Source organism: Enhydra lutris, unplaced genomic scaffold (genome assembly GCF_002288905.1).
Source record: "Enhydra lutris kenyoni isolate GAN:26980312 unplaced genomic scaffold, ASM228890v2 scaffoldscaffold9, whole genome shotgun sequence".
NCBI lineage: Eukaryota > Metazoa > Chordata > Mammalia > Carnivora > Mustelidae > Enhydra > Enhydra lutris.
The window spans coordinates 10,860,658-10,880,679 of NW_019154093.1; the positions used below are offsets into that span (position 1 = coordinate 10,860,658).

Here is a 20,022-nt window from a genome sequence, read left to right on the forward strand (position 1 = left end):
TTTGGAAAAATGTCTTTTTGTATTCTCTGCCCATTTTTTTTAAAGGATTTTATTTATTTATGTGTCAGAGACACAGAGAAAGAGAGAGCTAGAGCAAGAGAGCACAAGCAGGGGGAGCAGCAGGCAGAGGGAGAAGCAGGCTCCCCACTGAGCAAGGATTCCGATGAGGGACTCATTCCCAGGACTCTGGGATCATGAACTGAGCCAAAGGCAGACACCTAACTGACTGAGCCACCGAGGCATCCCCTCTGCCCATTTTTGAATTGGGTTATTTTTGTATGTGTTCCATTGTGTAATTTCTTTAAATATCTTCTCCCATTCAGTAGCTTGTCTTTTCATTTTGTTGATGGTTTCTTTTACTGTGCAAAAGCTTTTTATTTTGGTATAGTCTCAGTAGTTTAATTTTATTTTTGTTTCCCTGGCTAAAGGAGTTTATCTAGAAAAATGTTTCTCTGGCTGGTATCAAAGAGATTGATTACTGCCTATGTTTCCTTCTAGGAATTTTATGGTTTCAGGTCTCACATTTAGGTCTTTAATCCATTTTGACTTTATTTTTGTGTATGGTCTAAGAAAGTGGTGCAGTTTCATTCTTTGCATGTAGCTGTTTGGTTTTCCCAACATCATTTGTTGAAGAGATTGTTTTTTTCCTGGTGTATATATTCTTGCCTCCTTTGTTATAGATTAATTGACCATGAAAGTGTATTTTATTTCTGGGTTCTTTATTTTGTTCCATTGAATAATATGTTGATTTTTGTGCCAATATCCTACAGTTTTGATTCCTATAGCTTTGTAATATGATTTTGAAATCTGGGATTGTGATACCTCTAGCTCTGCTCCTCTTTTTCAAGACTGCTTTAACTGTTTGGCTTCTTTTGTGGTTCCATGCAAATTTTAGGATTATTTGCTCTAGCTCTGTGAGAAATGCTATCAGTTTTTTAATAGGGATTGCACTGAATGTGTAAATTGCTTTGGGTACTATGGACTCTTTTTTTTAAGAGAGTGGGAGGGGTTGGGGAAGGGCAGAGCGAGAGGGAGAGAGAATTCCCAAGCAGGTTGCACACCCAGCATGGAGCCTGACACAGGGCTCAATCTCAGAACCCTGAGATCATGACCTGAGCCAAAATAAGAGTCATACTTAACTTGCTGAGCCACCAAGGTGCCCCAGGTAGTGTGGACATTTTAATAATAATTGGTTTTCCCAACTCATAACCATGGAATCTTTCCATTTGTTTATTTCATCTTCAATTTCTTTGATTAGTGTTCTGTAGTTTTTACAGTACAGGTCTTTTACTTCCTTGATTAAGTCTTTTCCTATGTATTTTGTTCTTTTTGGTGTAACTGTTAAATGGGATTGTTTTCTTAATTTTTCTTTCCACTATTTTATTAATGTATGGCAATGCAACAGATTTTTATATATTAATTTTATATCCTGCAACTTTACTGAACTCATTTATCAGTTCTAATAGTTTTTTAGTGGAGTCCTTAGGGTTTTCTGTATATTGTATCATGTCATTTGTAATGATTTGGATATGGATACCTTATTTCCTTTTGTTGTCTAATTGCTGTGGCTGGAACTCTCAGTACTGTATTGAATAAAAATGGTGATAGTGAATCCTTGTCATGTTCCTGATCTTAGAGGAAAACCTCTGTTTTTCACCATTGAGTATAATGTTTGCTGTGGGTTTTTCATATATTGTCTTTTTTATGTTGAAGTATGTTCTTGGCTAAATTCACCCACTTCGTTGAGAGTGTTTATCATGAATGGACATTTTGCTTTGTCACATGCTTTTTCTGCCTCTGGTGAGATGATTATATGGTTTTTATCCTTCCTCTTATTAATGTGACATATCATGTTGATTGATTTGTGAATATTGAATCACCTTGCATCCCTGGAATAAATACCACCAGATCATGGTGAGTAATTTTTTTTATGTATTGTTAGATTTGCTTGCTGATATTTTGGTGAAGATACTTGCATCCTTGTTCATTAGAGATACCATCCTGTATTTTTCTTTTTGTGTAGTGTCTTTGCCTGGTGTTGGTATTGGGGTAACACTGGCCTGCCTTATAGAATGGATTTGTAATCTTTCCATCCTCTTCTGTTTTTTAGAATAGTTTGAGAAGAATAGGGTACTAACTGTTCTTTAGATGTTTGACATTTCACCTATAAAGCCATCTGGTCTTGGACTTTCATTTGTTAGGAGTTTTTTGATTACTGATTCAGTTTCATTGCTATTGGTTGATCTGTTCACATTCTCTATTTCTTCCTGATTTGGGTTTAGAAGATTATATGTTTCTAGGAACTTACCCATTTCTTCTAGGTTATCAAATTTATTGGCATGTAACTTTTCATAATATTCTTTTGTAATCCTTTGTATTTCTGAGGTGTCAGTTATTTCTTTCATTTCTGATTTATTTTTTTGTACCCCCCCCCCTTTTCTTTTTTAAATGAGTCTAGCTAAAGGTGTGCCAATTTTGTTGATTTTTTTGTTTTGTTTTTTAAAGAACTGGCTCCTGGTTTCATTGATCTGTTCTGTTTTCTTTAGTTTCTATTTCATTTACTTCTTCTATAATCTTTTTTTATTTCCTTCTGTCTACTGGCTGTGATCTCTCTTCTTTTTGTACCTCCTTTAGGTGTAAGCTTAGGTTCTTTATTTGAGATTTTTCATGATTACAAAGTAATTTTAAAACTGTAGTCACACAGTTCTTTTAATATTCCTGATAGAGTTTCCCTTTTAGAGTGACCTATAACTTTTTTTTTCTTCCTTTCTTCACTCAGCCACATTAGCCCTTCCAAGGATGTTGGTGGCTCTAGGATTAATGCTGCTCCGCTGCAGCAGGAAGGGATTAACAGGGATTTCCCTTTTATTGGCCTCCTGAGGAGCTGTAATGAGTAGAGGAAAGAAAATATTAAGTCACTTCACACTTTGTTAAAAGTAAGCTTCTTCCAAGCATTCAAAGGAAAATAGGATCTAAAATTTTCAGATTTGGCAACATTTTTTTTAACCCTTTTGTTGTTTTCATAGGTGTTTGTTTTGCTCTTGGGATATTGGAATTAGAATAGCTATAACATAAAACGGTGAATTTTACTAAAGAAAATGAAACTCAGGAATTCTGTTCAAATAGGATAGATTCTTTTGTTGTGCTAGAAATTTCCTATATTGAAGATAGTGGGTATATGGACTAGGACTATTTGTCTAGAAAAGAAAATTTCTTTAAATTAAATGGTATTTTTTATAATAGGTATTTGTAAAAATGTGACAAAACTGGAATCTGACCAAAACAGTCACTTATTTTTATTTTTTTATTAATTTTTAAATTTTTTATAAACATATAATGTATTTTCAGCCCCAGGGGTACAGGTCTGTGAATCGCCAGGTTTACACACTTCACAGCACTCACCACAGCACATACCCTCCCCAATGTCCATAACCCCACCACCCTCTCCTGACCCCCCCTCCCCCCAGCAACCCTCAGTTTGTTTTGTGAGATTCAGAGTTTCTTATGGTTTGTCTCCCTCCCGATCCCATCTTGTTTCATTTTTTCCTTCCCTACCCCCAGAACCCCCCATGTTGCGTCTCCACTTCCTCATATCAGGGAGATCATATGATAATTGTCTTTCTCCGATTGACTTATTTCACTAAGCATGATACCCTCTAGTTCCATCCACGTTGTCGCAAATGGCAAGATTTCATTTCTTTTGATGGCTGCATTGTATTCCATTGTGTATATATATGCCACATCTTCTTTATCCATTCATCTATTGATGGACATCTAGGTTCTTTCCATAGTTTGGCTGTTGTGGACATTGCTGCTATAAACATTTGGGTGCTCGTGCCCCTTCAGATCACTACGTTTGTATCTTTAGGGTAAATACCCAGTAGTGCAATTGCTGGGTCATAGGGTAGTTCTATTTTCAACTTTTTGAGGAACCTCCTGCTGTTTTCCAGAGTGGTTGCACCAGCTTGCATTCCCACCAACAGTGTAGGAGGGTTCCCCTTTCTCTGCATCCTCGCCAGCATCTCTCATTTCCTGACTTGTTAATTTTAGCCATTCTGAACAGTCACTTATTTTTATTTTTTTTTAATTTTTTTTTAAAGATTTTATTTATTTATTTGACAGACAGAGATCACAAGTAGGCAGAGAGGCAGTCAGAGAGAGAGGAAGGGAAGCAGGCTCCCTGCTGAGCAGAGAGCCCGATGCGGGACTCGATCCCAGGACCCTGAGATCATGACCTGAGCCAAAGGCAGCGGCTTAACCCACTGAGCCACCCAGGCGCCCCAAGTCACTTATTTTTAAAAACATGTACTGGGGCACCTGGGTGGCTCAGTCAGTTAAGCATCTCCCTTCATCTTGGGTCTTGATCTCAGGGATCCTGGGATCGAGCCCCACATTGGGCTCCTTGCTCAATGGGAATCCTGCTTCTTCCTCTCCCTCTACCCCTTCCTTCACTTGTGCTCTCTTTCTCACTCACTCTCAGTAAAATCTGTAAATAAATAATTGTATGTATGTATGTTTGTCTGCCTGCCTGGCTGCTTTCGGCTCAGGTCATGATCCCAGGATCCCATTTTGGGCTCCCTGCTCAGCGGTAAGTCTGCTTCTCCCTCTCCTTCTGCCCCTCCCCTCTGCTTGTGCTGGCGCGCGCTCTCTCTCTCAGGTAAATGAATAAAATATTTTAAAAGAGAAATTTCCTTCAGAGGTATTTATAAACCACAATAAAATATATTACTTTATAGTAGTCACCACATTATTGATTTCAAAAGGTATATTGCTTAGCTTATTCATTAACCCTGGCCCCAAATGAGTTTTGGCTCTCTGCAAAAATCAAAGATGTGTTGGAGGAATGAGTTTCTTACAGCTGTTTGCAGTGGTAGTATTAGAGCAGCCATGAAAATAATAAAGATAACCATTTTTGAATGGGACAGTATGCATAAAGATGTGTAATTACTATTGCTACTTTTTTATTTTATTTAAATTCAAGTTAGTTAACATATAGTATATTATTAGTTTCAGGGTTGGAATTTAGTGATTCATCAGTTGCATATAACACCCAGTGCTTGCTTATATATTAAGTGCCTTCCTTAATAAGTCCATCATTACCCACACCCACCCCCAGTAACCCTCAGTTTGTTCCCTGTAGTTAAGAGTCTCTTGTGGTTTGCCTCCCTCTCTGTTTTTATCTTATTTTATTTTTACTACTGCTTTTAAAATAAAGTTCATACAGGTGAACCTTAAACCTCCACACAAAGCTTGCAGCAAGTATTTGATAGGTTGACCTTTGCTTGCTTGCCTTTTTTTTTTTTTTTTTTTTTTTAATTCATTTGACACAGAGGGAGAAAGAGAGAGGGGTCACAAGTAGGCAGAGTGGCAGAGACAGAGGGAGAGGGAGTGGGAGGAGCGGGCTCCCCGCTGAGCAGAGAGCCCAGTGATGCAGGGCTTGATCCCAGGACCCTGGGATCATGACCGTAGCTGAAGGCAGACTCTTAACTGACTGAGCCACCCAGGTGCCCATTTGCTTTCTTAGAACTGAGTTTAAATCTTGTATTTTGTACATTTGTGTTTTTCAGATGTAATTTTATGCCTGTTCTCTCCCAGCCTAGACTATGATGTACCAGGGTCGACATATATGTTGCCCTCAGTGCCTGTCAAAGACCAGATGTCCATATATATGTTTTATTTAACCCAGTTTTGTTGGAAATAAAGAGTAAAAAAAAGTGGTCATGAGAATCAGCTACTGTTTTTGCAGGAGCCGCCTTTAGGGATGGTCACTCCTTAATTCCAAAGTTTTCTTTGCCTTATTCCCCAAATGCCTAAATTCTGGTTATCAGTGTGACATTATTAGCTGGACTCCACGGGCTTCCTGTTGTGCCATAACACAGTGTAGCTTAAAGCTCTTGCTTGGTAGCTAGATCTCTGCCAAAATATGTTTCCCACTATTAATAGAACTAAATTTCCTTTCCAGTTTTTATGAATTTATATATAATTTATTGACTTACAGTAGGCAGGGGGCTAATCTGAGGCATTGGGTTAATAAATTATCTGAACACTAGAAGCATCCATATAGTGGAATCATTTTCAGTGTATTCTTTAACAACTATCCATTTTTAAAAATCATGTGAGTGTGGTAATTGAAGAAGTGTTTGTCCTTCCTAGTGCTGCATATACGATCCAGCAGGCTGAGTTACTATTTATTGGTGGTTTCAGTTTTCCAGTGTGCAGATTTGAATGGATGGCATCGTAGCATTTTTAGGAATAATACACTGTTTGTTTTGCTTTCATTCAGGCAAGTTTATATGTTTGGGTGGGTAATAGCATTTCTAAATTATTGAATTGTAATTGTGTAAATAATGTATAAAAACAAAATACATGATAAGAATGACCTTTTTTGGTCATAGTTATTTGGATTTAAGATAACTATAGCTTGAAATATTTAATCAAAACCACAATGAGATACCACCTCACACCAGTCAGAATGGCTAAAATTAACAAGTCAGGAGAAAATGACAGATGCTGGTGAGGATGCGGAGAAAGGGGAACCCTCCTACACAGTTGGCGGGAATGCAAGCTGGTGCAGCCGCTCTGGAAAACAGTATAGAGTTTTCTCAAAAAGTTGAAAGTAGAGCTTCTTTACGACCCAGCAATTGCACTACTCTGTATTTATCACAAAGTTACAATTGAAATGATCTGAAGGGGCACATGCACCCAAATGTTTAGAGCAGCAATGTCCACAATAGCCAAACTATGGAAAGAGCCTAGAATGTCCATCAACGGAAGAATGGATAAAGAAGTGGTTGTATATACATACGATGGAAGACTATGCAGCCATCAAAAAACCTGAAATCTTACCATTTGCAACGATGTGGATGGAACTAGAGGTTATTATGCTAAGCGAAATAAGTCAGAAAAAGACAGTTATCATATGATCTCTCTGATAAGAATTTGAGAGGCAGGGCAGGGGCTTGTGGGGGTAGGGAAGGAAAAAATGAAACAAGATGGGATTGGGAGGGAGACAAACCATAAGAAACTCTTAATCTCACAAAACAAACTGAGGGTTGCTGGGGGGTTGGAGGGAAGGAGGAGGGTGGTTGGGTTATGAACATTGGGGAGGATGTGTGCTATTGCAAGTGCTGTGAAATGTTTAAGCCTGATAATTCACAGACCTGTACCCCTGGGGCAAATAATACATTATATGTTAATAAAAATGATTTTTAAAAATATTTAATTTGGAATAAATCAAGCTCTAGACATTCTGATTTATTTTATTAAAAATATATTTATTTTTTATTTATTGGAGTTGGAGAAAGAGCACCCACAAGTGGGGATGGGGTGGGGTGCAGAGAGAGAAGAAGGCCCCCTGCTGAGCAAGGGTTCAGTCCCAGGACCTTGAGATCATGACCTGAGCTGAAGGCACACACTTGAGTGGCTCAGTTGGTTAAGCATCCAACTTTTGATTTTGGCTCACAAGTCATTTTTGGTCATGGGATCAAGCCCCGTGGTGGGCTCTTTGCTCAGCAGGGAGTCTACTTGAGATTCTTTATCTCCCTCTTCCTCTGCTTCTCCCCACTAAAATTAAAAAATCTTAAGAAAAATTATTTGAGGGGCGCCTGGGTGGCTCAATGGGTTAAAGCCTCTGCCTTCAGCTCAGGTCATGATCCCAGAATCCTGGGATCGAGCCCCGCATCGGGCCTGCTTCCTCTTTTCTCTCTCTGCCTGCCTCTCTGCCTGCTTGTGATCTCTGTCAAATAAATAAATAAAATCTTTTAAAAAAAAAGAAAGAAAGAAAGAAAAATTATTTGAAAGACTTTAATTCTCAGCTTTACTTATCAGTTTATCAGATTTGCCTAACTTTAAACCTCTAGCTGGTTGATGAATTTTAGATCATAGGTATTCCTTATTTTTTTCTCTTCATAATCAGGTTTTACTGTTTTTGGCAATTTTGTTCTTCTCAGATAGGACTTTTTTATATATATATATTTTGATCTCCTTTTTATCCCTGAGCATGTATAATTCTCTGTTTCCTTTGTTATTCTGAATTTTGCACTATTCTCAAAACTTTTTATTACTCAGGTACTTAATATCTAAAAGAAGCAATCTTGTGAGTTTAAAAGTGAACAGTCATCCAGTTACTTGCCTGGCCAGTAGCTATTTTCAAAGGAGACCTGTCTCACTTTTTACTTTCCTGGTTAGGAAAGCAACAGTAGTCACCAAAGACAAATATTTAAAGGCATTTCAAGTTAATTTTATTTATTTCAACTCAAATTTGTCACTATGAAATATTACAAGCTTTCATCATCCATCTTTTAAGGTGTATATCCATTTCAGTCTTTGAGGCAAGTTTTATATGTTTGTAAAAATTTCATCATATGAGAATCCAAGTTACCGCTTTATAAGTTCTGTTAAATATGTTTATTTCCTGTTATAAAAAGAGATACGTTCATTTGTTAAGCATTGTATTTGTGCCCAGCTTCCTAGAATAGTGTTTTAACAGCAGTAAGATATTAGTGTTCTAAAACTGGCTTGTGAAAATAATACTTTCTTAATGAAAATTATTTAACAAATATTACCCAGTAGATATTAGAGTGTACACAAAAAAAGTTCCTTTTTTTTAAGTGATAACATTCTTTCTTTGGTTTTACTAAGTAACTTACCTTGCATTCATATTTCACATTCATATTAGCATTTTTATCACAGGCATTTTTGAGTTTCTGGTGCTTTTCCTTAAGAGTATTCTCTTAACCCATTCAGTGCTTTTAATTAACTTAATCTTTCCAACCTTTTGTTTCCATAATGAATATTTGTAGGATTCTTGTATTTTAGCCATTTCCAAGAATGCAATTTTACTAACTGTATTAGTAATATTTAAACATCCCCAAGTACATGCCTAGCATCATAACATTTTAGAGCTGGAAAGGAGCAAGAGATTAGTGTGGAGAAGTGTACTGTTAGGATATTTATTAGTTGTGTATATTTTGTTAGCAGTGTAGGGATATCCGATGATCCCTGCCCATTAGGATAAGGTTTAATTCAGTCAATATAATTACCAATGTAAGGGGTAAAATCTTTTGGAACACAGTGGGATCTAAGTGTTTTAAAATGTCAACGTAAAGGGGCGCTTGCGTGGCTCAGTCAGTTGAGTTTCTGACTCTTGGTCTCAGCTCAGGTCTTGACCTCAGGATTGTAAGTTTGGGCCCCTTGTTGGGCTCCACACCTAGCCTAGTGTGGAGCCCACTTAAAAAAAAAATGTCAACATAAAGGGAGTAGTCTTTGTTGTTTTTACTTTTCCCCACCACAAAGAAGAAAGAAGTGGTGGAATTTTCAGGGAGGATTCTCAGCAATTTTACCAGTTTGAGAGGACACAGTAGGGAATATAGATAGCTCCCCCCCCTTAGTTTTTGATTGCTATTAACTTATTTTTACAAACAAACAAAACACCAAAATGGGGTGGGGAGGTGGACAGCAAATACCAGTTACTTTAAATGTTTTACCTTAATCTTTCTTTTTATAGGGAATTGACTCTCTTTTGGAGTAAACTGCAAAGAAGAATTGACCCTTCTTTAGACACTTTTTTGGAGCGCTGTCGTCAATTTGGTGTCATAGCTAAAACACAGCAGCATTTATTTTGCCTGATTAGAGTTATACAAACTGAAGTGAGTAATTTTGCTTTTTTATGTTTGTCCTGAAATGAAGAAATGAGTGGGGAGATAACTTCTCAGGCAACTCCTCTTAGATGAGGGAAAATAAGATATAATGGACTTTAATAAGATTTGGAATTGGACATATCTAGCCATTTCTGCAGATTGATCTTCTGGAATCCACAGCTGTTCTTAATGGAAAATAGTGATTTGAGGTGACAGACCATTGTAGGAAAGGAAGGTTATGTTTTGGGGCTGTCACCTCAACTACCCTATATCTACTTTTACTAGAACAGTTTTCTCTTTTTTTATGCAAGCATGTTTGCATATTAAAATAATTTTTTATAAATGAAAATACAATTGGATTTTTAATATTTTCCTTAAGAATGGAGTGATACATTTTCTAACTTATAATAGAACAGTTCCAGAATTAATTTTGTACAAATTATAAACTTTGGTTTAAATCAAAAGCAAATATTTATTTCCTGAAGAGAAATAAAGTGCCATATATAAAGCCTTGTGTTTTGAGGTCAGTCCTATATATGTATTGTATTAAGACTACCAGCCTGGAGATTCAGGATGAATCTTATCCTGTGCTCTATTTTTATGTTGTTTTTAGTATCTGCTCATGACTGAGCTCTCAGTATACCCATATCTGTAATGGCTAATGGATATGTTTTATGGATGTTTGACAACATCCAAGGATTATTTATACTAAAGTCAAGGCACAGTTACACTTTGATACATCCTGTCTTCTTTAATGTTGTAAACATCTGTATCCTATACTTTATTTGAAATATGTTGTTCTGGTCTTCTCCAGTGAAGACAGGAAAAGGTAAAACATTTTATTAAGAGCAAATTCGTGGTCAGATAAGTTAGGTGACAATTATTTCTAATCACTGTGAATGCATTTGTATCTCCTATCACAGAAACAACATGTACAAGTAATAATATTTTAAAAATTAGTTTTAGAACTGGTGTTTAAAAAGTTTTGTAATCTTTAAGTATTAGTTTTTTTATTGCTGCTTAAGAAATTACCACAAACTTAGTACTTAAGACAACACACAATTGTTAGCCGCAGTTTTGTATGACACAGTGTAGCACGGTGTGGCAAGGTTTGCTGCTCAGAGTATCACAAAGGTGAAATTAGGGTGTTGGCCAGATTGTTTTCTTACCTAGAAGCTTTGTGGAAAATCCGCTTCTAATTTCATTCTTACTGCTGACAGAATTCAGTTCCTTTTGATTGTAGGACTAAGGTCCTCACTTTTTTGCTGGCTGTCAGCCACATTGTTTTCAGCTACTAGAAGCCTCCCTGCATTTTAAGCCAGCAGACGTATAAGGAATTCTCCTAATTCGAATCTGACCTTCTCTAAATCTGACTTCCAGGCCTAGATTTAAAGACCTTAAATGTTTAGGTCAGGCCCCCCTAAGTAATGCACCTGTTTTAAAGATCAACTCACTTGGGACCTTAATTACACCTGCATGGTCCTTTTTGCCATATGACATAATTATAGGAATCCACTTAAACTTGAGATCTTTCAAAGGTGAGGGGTTACTTGGGGGTCATCTTAGAATTCTGCTTACCATGAAGAACCACAGAGAATGGGAAAGCTACTTGAGGACTAGGGAAAATGGGTTTCTGACACAGGCTAAGGAACTTGCTATCTACTTGCATAACCAGAACCCATTTCTCTTTAATGCTAGTCTTAGGGTACTTTCCACTATAATCATTCATGGTAACTAGCCTGAATGGTAGAAAAGATGTGGACTGGTAGGTGGAAGGGGAGTGAGTGTAGAATTACTTTCAAATTGAGAAACTCGCCTCTAGGTTTGTAGAGATGATCTAACCTGTTGCAATTAAGATCTAGTTCTGCAATGAATGGTAGATATCCCACAATAGTAGTGTTCTAAAGAAGATGGAAATTTCTACCCCTCTCATATAGGTAGATAATCTAGGCAGACAGGCCAGGGTTGCTTTTAATGGCTCCACATACCAGAAAGCCAGGAGTTTTTTTGTCTGTCTGCCATCAACACAGTTTCCATCTCATTCTAAGACCTATATATTCTAATCCTAGGTATCATATCTCCATTCTAGATAGCAAGGTGGCAGGGGATGAGGAGAGAGGAGTAAACCACACAAACCACACTATGATACATCTTTTCCTCACTCCCTCTAATACACACACACATGGCCATATGTAGCTGCAAGGGAGAGGAGATATGTTCATTATTTCAGATTATTTTGTAACCAGATAGAAATCAGGCATTCTGTTTTTGTAGTAAAAGAGGGGAGAGGATATTGGGAGACAACTAGTAACCAGTGACGTAGCCCTTGGAATGGAATAGGTTAATGATGCTAAAAAGGTTGTGTGGAGTTTAGGCCTCTTGGAGGAGGCAACTGTGAGTGTATAATGGCGAGGGCTTTATAATAGTACCTCTTTATTTTCTGGGCTTCCATTTTCTATAAAGAGCTTATACCAGATCATCACATAAAGGTGCTTAGAGTTGGGGCACCTGGGTGGCTCAGTTGGTTAAACATCCGACTCTTGATCTCAGCTTAGGTCTTAATCTCAAAGTCATGAGTTCAGGCCCAGAGTTGGGCTCCACACTAGGCATGGAGCCTACTTTAAAAACAAAACAAAAGGTTCTTGAAGTTGTTAGACTTTAAAAATAGTATGACAGAATGGATGTAGATGAGGTTATATTTTGAAATGAAAGTAACAAGAAGAGGGATCATCTTGAATCCAGTTTATTTGGCCATATGGCCCTTTTTGGTGGAACATGCGGTGCTTACTGTTTGCAAAACAAGACTTTGTCTAGTTTAATTCCTTCTCTTTAGTAATGAAGAGGTTGAAAATTGGAGGTGTGTGACTTGTAAGGATCATAAACCTAGTTTGTAGCATAGTGAAGACTAGCCATAGGTCTTTGGACAAACTGCATGTGATAGAAGATTATCACTTCTAAATCAGAGCACAGGGGACTTGGAGGGTCTGATAAGTTTTAAAATAACTCATAGGTTCTCAACAAATTATTATTATTTAACTCCTTTTTGGAAGACGAAGATAAACAGCAGAGAATGCCCATTCTTTCTTAAATAGCCAAATTTGTTTGAAATGGTAAAATCTATGAAATCGTTAAGCACTTTTCAAAAAACAGTCTAAAAACACTGTTATAGGGGCGCCTGGGTGGCTCAGTGGGTTAAAGCCTCTGCCTTCGGCTCAGGTCATGATCCCAGGGTCCTGGGATCGAGCCCCACATCGGGCTCTCTGCTCAGCAGGGAGCCTGCTTCCTCCTCTCTCTCTGCCTGCTTCTCTGTGATCTCCATCTGTCAAATAAATAAATAAAATCTTTAAAAAAAAAAAAAACACTGTTATACATTCTGAATAGCTATAACAAGAAGTTACTTGTTAAAAGAGTGGTGAATAAATTAGAATTAGGATATGGAATGTGGAGCTGAATTTTGAAGACATTGATGGACATGACTAAATTGATTTTAAACCAGGTAGCTGAACAAGAGTGGTGTGGCATATTATATCCAGAGCACATAGATTATAGCCATATTAGATAACCTTTAGAATTCTTACTGGCTATAAAGTGGTTAAGAACTGAGGTCATGCACAAAGATTGCTTTAAATTTAAATCCTTTTTCCTCTTCTCACTACTTGGTGATTTTGGGCAGTTAACATGATGAGCCATGATTTCTTCATCTATAAAATGGGGATAATATATGAAAAAAAGTATTTGGAATAGTACCTAGAATGTAGTAAGGGTTCTGTAAATTGATGATAGTTGTTTCTTTGTGTTCCTAGAATTTGGAATGGTGCCCAACACAGAATAATTGCTTAACAAATTGATGACCAATTTGAACAGTAGAACTTACCCTCAGTTATTTTACATGGTATTCTGATGAATACCCTCAGTTATTTTACATGGTATTCTGATGAATACTTAAGATGTGCTAACAATGTAATTATATTATCTTACTTCATTTTTAGAATAATGTTAGGAGGAAAATCTGATATTATCACTGCTGTTAGCATTTTATAGATGAGGCAGCAACAGCTTGGGAGTTAAGAACTCATCACTGCAGTGAAGCTGGGGTTCAAAGGCCTTCAAAGTCTGACTGAAAATTCTGTGCTCTCGGGGCACCTGGCTGGCTCAGTTGGTAGAGCATGCGAGTCTCGATCTCAGGGTTGTGAATTTGACCGCCACTTTAGGCATAGAGTTTCCTTTTTTATTTGTTTGTTTGTTTGTTTGTTTGAGGTTACTTTTTTAAAAACTTTGTTATGCTCCTAAGTACCGTATTTTAAGCCACTCAGCCATATAATTCCACTTGTCTTTGTTTATAATATTTTCACATTCCATTTCAGCCTCTCACATAAGTTGTTAGTATGCACTAGCGTTTTATCACATGACCAGATCTTTTTCCTGATTTTTTATTCGTTCTGAGAACCTGTTGCTATAGAGAGATTTTAAAATTTCTGTTGTTTTTCCCATGGGAAGCTGAAATACATTACACCTATAGCTAATTAGGACTAAAGTACTAATTCCTTTAGGAGAAAATGTGGAGGAACCCTTGGGTGGCTCAGTCAAACATTGGGCTCTTGATTTCAGCTCAGGTTATGATCTCAGGGTTTGTGAGACCCAGCCCCATGTTGGGCTGGATGCTGGGCATGAAACCTGCTTAAGATTCTCTCCCTCGCTGTGCTCCTTCCCCCTCTCTTAAACAAAAAAAGTGGGGGAGGAAATTGGGAGAATCATTTATTTTAGCCTTAAGATTTTGAAAATACCCAGCTGTTCATGACACATATGTTTCTTCAATCAAATTGATTCCTAAACTCACTTTTATACAGGCATTTCTTCTTATACCCATTTAAGCCCTGTCCTTCCTAACCAGCTCAAGACAGTTCTTTTTTGAATCCTTCAGTGACTTTATTTATCCTGAATTCCTTTGAGTTCGTGTACTTTATTGTTTATACATTTGAACATATATTCCTTAAGGGTTAGAGATTGCTTTGGTATGCAGTGTCTTATAAAGTTGGACATTCTATAAATGTACATTGTAACTGTTCATGGTTGTAACATTTAATCCAGTCCTTTGCATGTTGAGACAAGGAAGGATCTAAATGTAACTTGCAGGAAGAAAGATTAAAGATAAATTTAAGAATTCTAAAAGTTTTGAGATGTGTATGTCTTACCAGGGAAAGTTATGCAATATTTCCATAATGAAAAAGAATAATAACTCCCCTCTCCCCTCCCCCCGTTTTTCTTATAGGCACAAGATGCTGGTCTTGGGGTGTCCATTTTACTATGTGTCAGAGCTCTTCAACTCAGATCAAGTGAGGATGAAGAAATGAAGGCATCAGTTTGTAAAACAATTGCTTGTCTTTTACCGGAAGATTTAGAAGTCAGACGAGCCTGTCAACTTACAGAATTCTTAATTGAACCCAGTTTGGATGGATTCAATATGTTGGAAGAACTGTATTTGCAGCCAGATCAAAAATTTGATGAAGAAAATGCACCAGTTCCAAATTCTCTCCGATGTGAGCTCTTACTAGCTTTAAAGGCCCACTGGCCTTTTGATCCTGAATTTTGGGACTGGAAAACTTTAAAACGACACTGCCACCAACTGCTCGGACAAGAAGCCTCCGATTCTGATGATGATCTAAGTGGCTATGAAATATCAATTAATGACACAGATGTTTTAGAGTCATTTCTCAGTGACTATGAGGAAGGTAAAGAAGACAAACAGTATAGAAGAAGAGATTTGACAGATCAGCATAAGGAGAAAAGAGATAAAAAACCCATTGGTTCTTCTGAAAGATACCAGAGGTGGCTTCAGTATAAATTTTTTTGTTTGTTATGTAAGCGGGAATGTATAGAGGCCAGGATTCTTCATCATTCTAAGATGCATATGGAAGATGGAATTTATACCTGTCCAGTTTGTATTAAAAAATTCAAGAGAAAAGAAATATTTGTTCCTCATGTGATGGAACATGTTAAAATGCCACCAAGCAGAAGGGACCGCTCTAGAAAGAAATTACTGTTGAAAAGCTCTCAAAAAGGAATTTGTCCCAAGAGCCCCTCTGCAACCCTGGAGCAAAACCAGTCGTTAGATGAACAAGCCAAAGGAGAGTCTCATGAATATGTCACATTCAGCAAATTAGAAGATTGCCACCTGCAAGACAGAGATTTGTACCCATGTCCTGGCACAGACTGTTCCCGTGTATTTAAGCAATTTAAATACTTAAGTGTGCATCTTAAAGCTGAACACCAAAATAATGATGAAAATGCCAAGCACTACTTGGATATGAAAAACAGAAGAGAGAAGTGTACTTACTGTCGACGACATTTCATGTCTGCTTTTCACCTGCGGGAGCATGAACAAGTGCATTGTGGTCCTCAACCTTATATGTGTGTATCTATAGATTGCTATGCAAGGTTTGGATCAGTGAATGAACTACTTAACCATAAACAAAAACATGATGATCTGCGTTATAAATGTGAATTAAATGGCTGTAATATTGTTTTCAGTGACTTGGGACAGCTTTACCACCATGAAGCACAACACTTTCGGGATGCATCTTACACATGCAACTTTGTTGGCTGTAAAAAGTTCTATTATTCCAAAATTGAATACCAGGATCACCTCTCGATGCATAATGTTGAAAGTTCAAATGGAGATGTGAAGAAATCGGTGAAACTTGAGGAGGCTGCACCAGGTGAAAAGCAAGATTGTATTGATCAGCCCCATATACTTGACCAAACTGATAAATCGCATTTACCAGAGGATCTTTTCTGTGCAGGATCAGCTAGTTCTCAAATAGAAAGTACAGAAAATCTGAAAGAAAACAGTGACAGTAATTCTAGTGATCAGTTAAGTCATAGCTCTTCAGCTTCCATGAATGAAGAGTTAATTGATACACTGGATCACTCTGAAACCATGCAGGATATATTATTATCTCATGAGAAAGTCTTCATGCCCTCCAGTTTAAAAGAAAAATGTTCCAATGTGGCAGTTTGTTTTGATGGGACTAAGTTTACCTGTGGTTTTGATGGCTGTGGGTCCACGTACAAAAATGCAAGAGGGATGCAGAAGCATCTACGGAAGGTTCATCCATACCATTTCAAACCCAAAAAGATAAAGACAAAAGATCTCTTTCCCTGTTTGGGTAATGAACATAATCAAACAACTGAAAAGTTTGATGCAGAACCTAAACCCAGCTCAGATACAAATAGTGACTCTCCAGATGAAGGTCTTGATCATAATATCCATACTAAATGCAAACGAGAATATCAAGGTTATTCCTCAGAACCTTCCATTTGTGCTTCTAAAAGGCCATGTACAGAGGATACCATGTTGGAACTCTTGTTACGCTTGAAACATTTAAGCTTGAAAAACTCAATAACACATGGATCTTTCTCAGGGTCATTGCAGGGGTACCCATCCAGTGGTGCTAAGTCTCTTCAATCGGTTTCACCTACTATCTCAGATCTTAACTTTCAGAATCAAGATGAGAATATGCCAAGTCAGTACCTTGCACAGTTGGCAGCTAAGCCTTTTTTCTGTGAGCTTCAAGGATGCAAATATGAATTTGTGACCAGAGAGGCTTTGTTAATGCATTATCTTAAAAAACACAATTATTCAAAAGAAAAAGTCCTTCAGTTAACCATGTTTCAACATCGGTATTCCCCATTCCAGTGTCATATTTGCCAAAGGTCATTTACAAGAAAAACACACCTTAGGATTCATTATAAAAATAAACATCAAATTGGCAGTGACAGAGTAACTCACAAACTATTAGATAATGAAAAATGTGATCATGAAGGCCCATGCTCAGTAGATAGATTGAAAGGTGATTGCTCCACAGAACTTGGCGGTGATCCCAGCAGTAACTCTGAGAAGCCACACTGTCACTCTAAAAAGGATGAATGCAGTTCAGAAACAGATTTGGAGTCATCCTGTGAAGAAACAGAAAGTAAGACCTCTGATATTTCATCACCAATAGGTGGCCATAGAGAAGAACGAGAAGGACGAGAGGGACGAGGTAGCAGGAGAACTGTTGCTAAAGGAAATCTCTGCTATATTTTGAATAAATACCACAAACCATTCCATTGTATCCATAAAACTTGCAATTCCTCATTCACCAATCTAAAAGGCTTGATTCGTCATTACAGAACTGTACATCAGTACAACAAAGAACAATTATGTTTAGAGAAAGACAAAGCAAGAACCAAAAGGGAACTTGTCAAATGTAAAAAGATATTTGCTTGCAAATACAAGGAATGTAACAAACGTTTCCTATGTTCCAAAGCTCTTGCGAAGCACTGTAGTGACTCTCATAACCTAGACCATATCGAAGAGCCTAAAGTGCTTTCCGAAGCTGAATCTGCAGCAAGGTTTTCCTGTAACCAGCCTCAGTGCCCTGCTGTTTTTTATACGTTCAGCAAGTTGAAGCACCACTTGATGGAACAGCATAATATTGAAGGAGAAATACATTCAGATTATGAAATTCATTGTGATCTTAATGGCTGTGGTCAGATTTTCACCCATCGCAGTAATTATTCTCAACACGTATATTACCGACATAAGGACTATTATGATGATCTGTTTAGAAGCCAGAAAGTGGCAAATGAAAGGCTACTAAGGAGTGAAAAGGTGTGTCCGACGGCGCTCGCTCAAGGGCATGGACATCAGACTACCAGGAGATCATTTAATGCTAAGGCTAAAAAATGTAGTTTAATCAAAGAAAAGAAGGCACCAATTAGTTTTAAAACAAGAGCTGAAGCCCTTCATATGTGTGTGGAGCAGTCTGAGCACACACAGTATCCCTGCATGGTTCAAGGATGCTTATCTGTGGTGAAGCTGGAGAGCAGCATAGTGAGGCATTATAAACGTACCCATCAGATGAGTAGTGCCTATTTAGAGCAACAGATGGAAAATCTTGTCGTCTGTGTTAAGTATGGTACCAAAATTAAGGAGGAGCCCCCTTCTGAAGCAGAGCCCTATATAAAGAAAGAAGAAAATAGCTGTGAATCAGAGCACACAAAGCACAGCCATTCCCCAGGTGACAGTAGCGTGCCTGCCCAGAGCACGGATTCCCTTCATCCAGGTGAAAGGGAAGGAGGTCAGAAAGGATGTACAGAAAGCAAACCAGTGTTTGATGCAGGTAATCTGCTCTACAAAGGAACTTTGAAATGTAACCATAGTTCAGAAACCACTTCTTTGGAACAATGTAATATAGTTCAGTCTCCTCCTTGTAAAATAGAAAATTCCATACCTAATCCTAGTGGGACTGAAAGTGGGACTTACTTCACAAGTTTCCAGCTGCCTTTACCAAGGATCAGAGACTCTGAAACTGGGCAGCAAAGTTCAGGGCAAGAAAACACTGTAAAAAATTCAACCCATGTCCCAAAAGAGAATTTTAGGAAGCATCCACAGCCCAGGTCATTTGATTTGAAGACTTATAAACCTATGGGATTTGAATCTTCATTTCTGAAATTTATTCAGGAAAGTGAAGAGAAGGAAGACGATTTTGATGATTGGGAGCCTTCGGAGCACTTAACATTAAGTAATTCTTCACAACCCAGTAATGACTTAACAGGGAGTGTTATGGCAAATAATATGGTGAATGACAATGACCCTGAAGTTGACATACCTCATTCTTCCAGTGACTCTGCAATTCATGAGAACCTGACTGCAATCCCACCTTTGATAGTAGCTGAGACAGCAGCAGTTCCTTCCTTGGAAAACCTGAGGGTTGTATTGGACAAAGCATTAACAGACTGTGGAGAGCTTGCCTTAAAACAGCTTCATTATCTTCGGCCAGTGGTTGTCCTTGAAAGATCTAAGTTTTCCACACCAATTTTAGACTTGTTTCCAACAAAAAAGACAGATGAGCTTTGTGTAGGAAGTTCCTAAATAGCAATTTTGTTTTAGAAACAGACTGGCTCCAACACTGCAACATGGGGACAATTGCCAACTTGAACAAAGGCTGAGAACCAGCCACACCGTTGTTTAGGGTAGAATAGGCTGTGTATTTACATGAATGTATAATATCTATGTCAGCAGTATTGGCTGAGTCCATTAGCTCTCCAGTTGGTTTATTGATTGGGGTTTTTTTTGTTTGTTTGTTTATTAAAAAAATGGAACTGTACTCTTGTTTGGTGCTAATTAATACATCAAAATATATTGGGGCTTCCTTTTTCAAATTAAGTGTGCATGATTGTATATGGAACAAATACTAAGATCCCAGGGTGGGAGGGCTAGGGAAAGGGATATGGAGTTCTTACTTGACTTGAATGTGCACCTGAGGGTGCTTTGTGTAATATATTGTACACTACAGCATCTTATATTTTTTGAGTTGAGTTTCAATAAATTACAATTTTT

At 37.7% G+C, this 20,022-nt stretch overlaps 1 protein-coding gene across 1 annotated transcript in view; it reads left to right on the plus strand.

Moving 5' to 3' along the window:
• LOC111143462 (rearranged L-myc fusion) overlaps nt 1–20,022 on the plus strand; it is a 93,769-nt gene extending 73,747 nt beyond the window's left edge. Inside the window, exons 7-8 of the mRNA XM_022497219.1 lie at nt 9,506–9,647; nt 14,908–20,022. Of these exons, the coding sequence (XP_022352927.1) occupies nt 9,506–9,647; nt 14,908–19,554 (4,789 nt within the window). The 3' untranslated portion in view covers nt 19,555–20,022. The remainder of the gene's footprint in view (nt 1–9,505; nt 9,648–14,907) is intronic.